At 33.0% G+C, this 10301-nt stretch overlaps 1 protein-coding gene across 1 annotated transcript in view; it reads right to left on the reverse strand.

Annotated features, from left to right (window-relative positions):
- The window catches only part of LOC128875046 (caskin-1), a 27044-nt gene extending 16953 nt beyond the window's left edge, over positions 1–10091 (reverse strand). Inside the window, exon 1 of the mRNA XM_054120357.1 lies at positions 9191–10091. Coding sequence (XP_053976332.1) covers positions 9191–9206 — 16 coding nt within the window. The 5' untranslated portion in view covers positions 9207–10091. The remainder of the gene's footprint in view (positions 1–9190) is intronic.
- Between the last annotated feature and the right edge of the window lie 210 nt (positions 10092–10301).

Raw genomic sequence — 10301 nt, forward strand, 5'->3', positions numbered from 1 at the left:
GAATTCACTTTAATAATTAATTCGATATAAACGCACTGTTAATACCAGCTCGACAATTTTTGATCATATCAACAGTTCCAATGGGTCCAACACCAACGATGAATTCACTTTAATAATTAATTCGACGCAAACGAACTTGATACCACCTCGACAATTCGTAACTATAACAACTTCCAATAAACTTGGCCTTTCGTCAGACAAATTTTCTCAAAGAATAATACCAGATTCAACCGCAACCGGCAAGTTCACTCTACCACCATTACGTAGTCCACTTCGCGCGTTGAAAATGTCTTAAATTTGGAATAGTCGCTCGATAGTTGAATTCACCAGATCGATGGTTGTTCACTGATTTCCGAGGGTATAGGGCATGCGTGCTCGTTGGAAATACTGCGATGGAAACGACAGAGACAGTCGGACGAGACTGTCAAAAACGGTCGGTGTCGGGTGCAGGTTCGCGTTGGCGACAGCAGCAAGACGTTGTTGTAGCGAATGCAAAGAGGCGAGGTCGAAGGTGGGTGGACGAGTTTCCGGAGAACGGCGTAGGTCGCCCCCGGTAATGCTTCTACGCGTAGGTACCCGAAACCGCGACACGTGAAACAACTTTCCACGTGGAAATATTAAAAGGAGCTGAACGGAGAAAGACGTTCACGAGTGGCTCGAGAATCTCGAGATCCAGGCGAATCGACGCCGGCAGGATCAACCCTGCACGGGTAAAGGTTGATTCAAACTGTAATGACACGGATCGTCACGTTCCGGCAACGACACGTACCGCCACCGACACGACAAAACACTAAAACACGCGTTTTAATGGAACTATTCACACTTAACAGACACCGACCTGAACGTTCCGTCAACGGGAATCGTGTGAATAGTTCCATTAAAATGCGTGTTTTAATGTTTTGTCGTCTCGGTGCCGGTACGTGTCGTTGCCAGAACGTGACGGTGTCGTATAGTCTGAATCGACCTTTAGTCGTCGACTTACGCGAACCTCTCTTAAGGGGGTATTATCGTCTAGAAACTTCAGATATTCGATTTTTTTTCTTTTGCATTTTCTTATCATTTGAGGTTTTGAGAAAGTGCCTCTAAAATATTAATTTGAAATTCGTAGAGCTCTCATACAGTTACAGAGGCTTAAAGGCTGTTCACTAGTATTAGTGCTAAATGTATAGCAAACTTTAAACGCGTTTTTCTCAAAACGACATTTTTTCAAGTCGGGCGCACGTTTTTCTGAAAAACTATTGGACCGACTGACTTCTGGTTTTACACACATTTCGAGGGCACCATCACCTATGGACTGAACTAGAATTATACCGATAGCTTGAATATTTTAGCCCTGCTCTCATATTTTAGTTGATAATTTTCCGGAAAAATTAAACCTTAATTTTCAAACAGCTGCGATTCCGATAAAAAATTTAGTACTTACTTAATTCTAGTTCGGACGATAACTACATTCATATAGATTGAAAAAAAAATTTGTTTTTCTGTCTCAGACGACTAGAACCGGCAGAGCCTGTGCGCCCGATTGAACGAGTGTTTCACGCCACAACCTGCATAACAGCGCATAACTTGTATAGATTTCAATGAAGTATTTTATAAAAATTTGTGTTGTTAGTTGAAACGTGTTTTATTATGCATAAAAAACCCTGGTACTGTAGGTTTGATAGTTTTCGCAAAAGTAATTCCTAAAAATTACTGAAAAAACAAACTTCTAGACGATAATACCCCCTTAAGGAGGGGAGCCTGGTCCAGCTAATGTATTTTTCTAATGCATATAATTTCCAGATATGATTAATTTATGTTATTGAAACTTTTTTTACATATAAAGGGACGTTCAAAGATGAAAATTTGACAGTGTAGATTTAATTTGAATGTATACATGTATGTATAGATATAGTAGTCGCAAGGAAAGGATTCGGTGAAAACGGTGGGATACGTGGAGCCCTGGAAAAACATCTGATAGGTCAAATCAGAAAATTTTGTTCTTTAGTTGGTACGTAAAATGCGTATGAACCTCAATTTGCAAAAAAAGAAATTGTTAATTGCAAAAATGACGGCAAAAAACATGAAAATAAACGATACATGTCGGCCGTTATTTTGCAATAACTTTATGCTATAATAATAATTCATTAAGAGTCGAGGTTCATTAGCATATAAACTTAATTACCTTCAAGTTAAGCTTCAATTTGTTGAATTAAGTGAATCGGATAAAAATTCGATGAGCTATGCGTCCCAATATTTTGACTGTTTGTCCAGAATAATTTACACACACTGAGAGATTTGTTAGGTGTACAAATTAATTCTGCACCTTCATATTCGATCATTTGTAACTTTAGTTTAAGTAGAGTTTTGAAATTGTATATTGAATTATCAACTTGCTAATCTACACTGTAATGAATCTATACATGTATCAAATAACTTAAGTCCTAACTTGATGACCAAAGCATGTATACATATACGAAGATTGGTAGCCATACATTTTTGCATATTACTATTATTATCATTATTCTAACAGATTACAAGCGTGCCTAATGATTACAGTAACTGTAGAAGAATAACAATAAGCAAAATTTGATGGCTACTAAAATTCATATATGTATATGCATTGCAATGACTATCAGATTGAGACTTAGGTTATGTGTATAGATACACTCTAATAGAGATTAGGTTGAGAACTTAGAAGGTTTAATGTATTTTAATGTCTTATCCTTGAAATAAATTCATTGATTATTCATTAGAGATGCCGAAAACGGAAATCTGCTTTTCATTCTGTTCACCAAAACCATCCACAGTGGATTAAATTAGATTTTTAATTATTGAGAATATGAAGATTCCTTCCTATCACTTCCTAACTACATATAATTATCCAATTCAGATGAAAATTATTGCGTGTGCTGTGTATGTTTCGTAGGAAAATATAAATTACTTAAATTACGAAAATATTATTTATAATTATTATTATAAAGTAATATAACGCTAATTTTAAATCTATAATCATCGCCCTCGGTGACAGAAAGTCAAAGTTTGTAGCGAAACAGTTCCACTCGAATTCATTTTGAAATACTTCAAAACAATTTATGAATGTACGCAACTACTTAGAAACGATGACTACTCTAAAATTTGAGAAGTTCAACTTTCTGAATTTAGATTGCATAACGTCTACGTGAACAGACATTTTTCTCAGTATTCAGAAAAAAGAAATATGGACGTAAAGTCCCAATTAATGAAGTTGAACCACTCCTAAACGACAAAGATTACCTTATTTCAGATATCTTTTCCTTAGCAATACGTTTTTAGGTGAGGGCAACTGTTTTATCCCCTTTCGGTCTGCACATTTTCTTCAAATGGTACATACCTGGAAAATAAATTATCCATGTCACAGAAAGCATTCGTAAATGACTTCTACAGTTGCCATAATTATAAATCGTAACGTAACATCGGTACAACGAACCGAGGTATCTGCTATATCGGTATACGAAACTCAAAACACACTATCTAGCGTTAACAATAGGAACTATTTCGCTATAAATTTGGGCATTTCGCCGTCAAGAGTCCTGAGGTCTCTGTTGCCTTATTCTTTTAGATTTAAAATATAATGCTCCCAGAACCATAAATTTATGACTAATTTTTATTATTACACGTAGATTAGTAATTTTATCGGAATCAGATAAAAATAATACAAGTCATATTAAAGTTATATTAATAGATTTAATTTTAGATTTAAAATGTAATGGTTCCAAAAACATAAATTTATGATTAATTGTTATTATTATACGTAGATTAGTAATTTGTATTATTATACGTAGATTAGTAAGATAAAATAAAGATTGAATAATACTAATGTTGTCAAGATAACAAATATTATTGAATTTATACGTTTAATCACTACCGGTTGGTAAAATGTTAAACTAGTACTTATAATTATACTATCGTCGGTAAAAGGTGCCGAAAGCTTTAAGAGGTAATTCTATATGCGAAAATAAAAGAAGTAGAAGCACCCCTTGAAGTTTCGGACACCTGTTGCCGAACACCTTGTGTAGATAGAAATATGTGTATGTTAAAATGAAGAATATGAAGAATATGTAGAAAACGTAGGACAAGTGGTTGAAGGAAATAAAAGAGTCGGTTAATGATACGGGTTCAAGTTCCATTTGACACAGTATGCCGCGTATGCACAAGTTTTAATAGTTTATGTCACGTCCACGATGATAAAATGTAATCTCCTATCTACTGTGCACAAAATACCACGTTCGATTCCAGTAACGTGCTTTTTAACCTTAGACACGTTATACGAATTGTTATACACTGAAAATATTTAAATGAACGTACCACAAAGGTGAAACGAACCAATGTGCGTAAAGTAAAAGTAGGTTAGGAGAAAAAATAAATCTTCTTTACCACAGAAGCATTTGAAGCATGAAACTTTTTTACGTTCCATTACGCTAACATGCTCGTCTACATGTTTACAGAATTTTTGCACACAGAACGTACATCGACCATGAATAATTTTTCAATAAAAATATACTTATTTGCTGCACATTTGAAAATCACTTTTCCTATTAAATATTTAAAAACAGACCGTTTACGCTGTTTTATCGCTCAACTATGTAGTTACTGTTACGATATCTCGCTTAAAAGTCAAACGAAGGACTAGGTCGTTCCAAGGTCATTCATATACGACTCTATATTCTTATTCATAACAATAAAAACAGTACGGAAACTTTTACCGCAATTTAAGACAAACAAAAGCTGAATATGACAACGTTAAATACTAATTGTATTACTTAAAGTGAGAAATCGAAATACAGTGACTCCCAGAAATATTCGGACACCAGTGTATGGTTAGCATTATGGCTTAATATCGTAGTTATTAAAAAAGCAATCGTCTTCGTTACTTTTTCCAATAATAAATCATTTATTAACATTATTAAAGATATATACATTAATCCAAAAATTTACATAAATTACATAATAACAATAAACAAACGAAAGAATACCGCATTTTCGGGTCAGAAAAATATTCGGACACTATGAGGAATAACATTTCTTAATTAAAATTAAACATTATATGTTCCACATTAATATTTTGTTGCAAATCCCTTTTCTTTTATAATATGTCTCGATCGATTCGGCATATTAGACATTATTTTTTTTAATATTCTGTCGAAATGGATGCCCATTCTTCTTGAAGCCTAATTTTAAGTTCTTCTTTGGAACGAATGGGTGTCCTGCGAATCCGTTAGTTCAACTTATCCCATAAGTTTTCTATAGGGTTAAGGTCTGGTGATTGTGGAGGTGGATGAAGGACTTTGGGGCAATTATACAATAAAAATTCTTAGACAATGCGCGACTTATGTTTAGAATCATTATCCTGGTAAAATTTAAAATCTTCAGCAATCCCCAATTTTTCTACACTTTGTTTGAAATTGCTTTTTAAAAGATTCAAATAAGCATTCTTAATCATGATGCCATCGATAAAAACTAAATTGCCAACGCCGAAAGTCGAAATGCATCCCCACACTATTACAATGCATCCTCCGTGTTTTATCGTACCCGAAAATCTGATATTCTTTCGTTTGTTTATTGCTATTATGTAATTTATGTAAATTTTTGGATTAATGTATACATCTGTAATAACGTTAATAAATGACTTATTATTGGAAAAAGTAACGAAGACAATTGCTTTTTTAATAACTACGATATTAAGTCATAAAGCTAAGCATACACTAGTGTCCGAATATTTCTGAGACTCACTGTATGTATCTTTCAACTGCTTGACAGAGAGCAAACACAGTAGAAGAAAGACATAATAGGAAATAAATGTTCTGCCAGATCATTCTTTTTCCTCTCTCTCAAGGTTGTACTGCTGAATGTATCGAAGTCGTAAGGAGTATTAAATGAAAATTACTTCGGTTTAAAACGAATTTCGTTAATTATTTCTTTGCAATAGTTTTAAACTAATTAATGGAAAATTTTTAAGAATATTCACACTGACTAAAATTGACTATATGAAAATCAGAGATGGGCAAAACCCTTGGCTTCGAATAAATTTGAAGATTGCCGGTGTGTTTGTCTCGTTTCTTTCTCTGGAAAATGTTCAAAGGAGGAAACGAAACAAACGTATCGGCAAACTTCAGATTTATTCGAAGCCTAGGGTTTTGTCCATCACTGATCAAAATTAATATCATAATCAAATAAATGGGATAGCTTTTACGCGAGCAATACTGATAACGTGATAATGGTATGGAATAATAAAACAAATTAAATGACATAACATAAGATAAAGAGACCTGGCTTTCAATTTTTCATACATTTATTTTTATCTAAATCCATTAGATTCGTAATGGGCCATTCCCCCCGAAATCGATCACTTCGTATACTTTGGCTCACGGATTTTGATAAAATTCAAAAATACATTGGAGCCCACGTGAAATTATGTGGAAGGGTGACTTAAGTAATAATTTTGATAGTTTGGAATTTATTTAAAAAAGTAATAGAAATAAAAGTTTGCAAGTTGAAATTGACCTTGAAATTTGTCTACGCATAAATGATTTATAAAAAATATTTGTAAAAATAATTATCGAAGACAATGTTTTATGTGATTTAAACATGCGACATTAATATAGATTCTGTTTAAACATGTAATATTTACATTAAATGTTTATATTCTATTTGTATTTTGTAATTTCTTTCTTTTTAAATAATCTCGTAAATCTCGCGTAAATTTTCGACGTTTAAATTAATTAACTTTATGTAGAATGAACTAGTGTCATTGTGACTTTTTATGTCCAACCTGATATTTTAAATTTAATTCAATTAGTTTTTGATTTTAAATTGTAACACTGAACGACACGAAACGAAAAAATACGATAAACACGGGTTATATATTTCCTCTTGCTTCTCCTTCTCGCTGTCTATTTTTTTTCTCTCTTTTAAGACCTTCTTCTAGTTCCCCCTTTTACTCATCCTTCGTCCTCACCTCAATACCACAATCCTTTCTTCAAACGGCTAATATCGGACTATAACGAATCGATAACCAAGGTGATTCCTTAAAAATCAAAGGGAGTGTGAAAGCGCTTGTTCTTATCGTAATGTGATAATGTACACTAGTATTGATCAAAATATTGTACATGAGCCAGATTAATAATAAATCAATAATCTTATGGTTGCAGATTACAATTGCAATTCATAATTACTGATTAATCTGAAAATTGTCAATAACTATTACAAATATAATTTCAGAGTAACTACTCTTTAACTTTAGTGTATGCGTTACGGTGAAAGACGTTAAATAATGGTAATTATTTAGAATCAAAGGTCACCTCTCTAATTTTAAAAAATGTTTTTCTATACATGTAACCGTTGCTTACTTTTAGTTTTCAAGATGTCAGCAAAAGTATACATAATACTACCATTATAAGTAAAACTAAACATGTATCATTTTTCATGTATAATATATACACAATAGACCACCTAGTTTTCACTATTTGTTACTATATTTAAACAAAGAAGACCTAATGGAAACGAAATATTTAAAATATATTTTTGTTTAAACTACTGCTTATTTCGAACAAAATTTTTCCTTCCTTGAGTTTATTATCAAAATCTTCTTGTTATACTTGTTAAGGGTTAAATGCAGCATTTTGATAAATAGAGGGTAAACCCACTTTGGAGAGAATCTCCAAAAAAATGCAAACAAAAATCTTTAATGGAGAAGAATGTGAATATCGAAACATTTCTTTCTGTTAATACATTAATTATCAAAATTTAATTATTCTTAAAATATATTTGTTTTGTACTGATTTTAGACCTACCACTTAACTCAGACACAGATTCTCTTTTTAAGGGGTACATCGTATAATATATTTAGAAACCACTGGCTTAATACTTGGAGTGCTATGCTTATTTTGATCATATTCTCTTCGGGTCTTAGAAGTCTACTTTTTTACTTAAAAAAGAACTGACAAAGCCCTAGCAGCACATTTTGTAATATCCAGATATGGATGACGCTGCACTCAAAGTGTTAAAATATGTTGTAAGACTAAAAAGACAATGAATCTTCTTTTAAACGGGGCCATGAGCTCAAAAAGGTTAATCATTGTGTTACATAAAGTACCGAATGATAATAGATGGTATTTACAAAAGAAACAGCAACTAAAGGGAAATTACTATATCTACCATAAGAAAACAGAGTTACTTTTATAATTAATCTCTGGAACTAAATATTTCACTAACAGCTTGTCAAAACATAATACTTACTTATGAGTAAAAATGTTCGTAATTATGATGCTACACAACAGTACTATCAGACCTTTGCAACCAAAACCTCTTTAAATCTAACACCTTTATTAGACGAATCTTCATTCGTTTCCCATTATAAATCCTCGATAACTCAAACCTGTGCATATACCTATTTGACGTCTATCACTCAAGTTTATATTAATTGACTTCTACAACTCAAAATACAATTCACTGATTTCTAGTACTCTAGACACCAAACAACTCTAATTTATTTCCCTGTCCTTTATATTGTACTGCCTTATGCTAGATTTCATTTTGTCAATCCTTCTAAGCATTTAATCATATTGTTGTCAATTCTCTGATTCAGTAAAAATTACAACTGCAATTGTTTATGAAAAGTACAATCCAAATTAGAGACTTTTTTCACTAAATTCATAACAATTAGCACCGGATTTGTTTAAAAACTTCGAAAATCTTATTCCTCTCCTTCAAAAAATCAAAATTACTCAACGATTCAATTTAGAAAATAAAAAAAAAACTACAATAACCAAAACCGTTAATTACAGTATGTCGATTTAATCGACAGTCATCGATAATAATCACCTTGGTGCAAGTGAAATGGATTCAAGCTTAAACACGATACAAAGGAAGGTGAATTTTTAACCATAATCACTTTATATAGTTGAAGCTGTATTCGATTTTGTTTTCTTCTATACAGGTAATAGTAATAGCGTAAGTCGAAATTGCTTATCAAGCCTCTGTAAGTCGAAACTTGGATAAGAAACCAGTGTAACTCGAAATACTTCTCAATTTCCCATCAACTTCAACATATCAAGATTTGACTACATCAATTTAACGAACGTGGAAAAAAGCTATTTGATCGTGGTGTTCGGAGTAATTCAGAAATATTAAAAAATATCGGTGAATATGGTTAAGAAAGCATTTGGCTTACCGCTAATGCGCCTCATGGCGGCTCACGACACGGCTCGTATCCGAAAAACGTCGGGCTGGTCAATCCAGCAAGGTATGTAATTCTTCCTGTTCACTATAAACACCATACCACATGTAAAAACACCGATCATCACCTACGCCGTGCACACGTCGATTCTGGAACGCAACATTCCCGCGCCATTGTCCACCGACGAAACTTTTCTTGGACAAGGAAGATAACCTGGCCCTCCGACACACCGTCTTTTCCTATTACGTTAACGTGGAATGGTACAGACTACCTTCAAAGAGGAGCGACATACTGTTAATTGTGACTGCAACGATTTCCCTTTCTCCAAACAATGTGTACACTGAAAACGCGATGATTTTTGTAAGTGGATGAACGCAAACGAGAAACGACGACCGAACCAGAGTACAAAACTACTTCGTCGCGACTTCGCACGTAGCACTGTCGTGGTTAGTATCGAATGCCACCGTTAGAGTGCTCGGCCGATCGGTAACGATAAATCTCCTCCTTGTATGGATTTAGGTCTCGGAACCCAATTGGATATCGTTTTTTTTTCCAATTCGTTTCTCGGTAATTTAACCCTACGGTCTGCCAATTCTTCTAGTTTCGTTCGAAATTGTTATCATGAAGTTAACCTAGAAATCCTACTACTTGGAATGCTACATTACGCAACATTTAAAATACAAAGGGCTAACGTCATAATAGTCCAAATAAAAAAACAATGAAATATTATACTATGATTTCATATTTCATCGACAGTTTTTATTTAGTACCACAGTAGAGGAAGATGGCACTTAAATCGAAGGAGAAGAAAGAATAAAAAAGAAAATTATTTTTTCTAACCACCAACTAGATGTATCGGTGCCCTGACACGCACCACTTTAATTATAGACTCCTTATCTTTTAGTAATTTATATTTTAATAGATATAATTAATAAAGTTAATGATATCTGAGTTCAAAGAATCTTTATAAATCTTTCCGGAAACAAAATCGTCGATATAGATAAAATTACAATGCTTAAACTTTTTAATGAGATATTTTTAATGAGGAAAAAATAATAATACACGCTGAAAACAAAATAAAAAGTAATTTCTCACAGGAGTTTAA

The sequence above is a fragment of the Hylaeus volcanicus genome, chromosome 4 (genome assembly GCF_026283585.1).
Source record: "Hylaeus volcanicus isolate JK05 chromosome 4, UHH_iyHylVolc1.0_haploid, whole genome shotgun sequence".
NCBI lineage: Eukaryota > Metazoa > Arthropoda > Insecta > Hymenoptera > Colletidae > Hylaeus > Hylaeus volcanicus.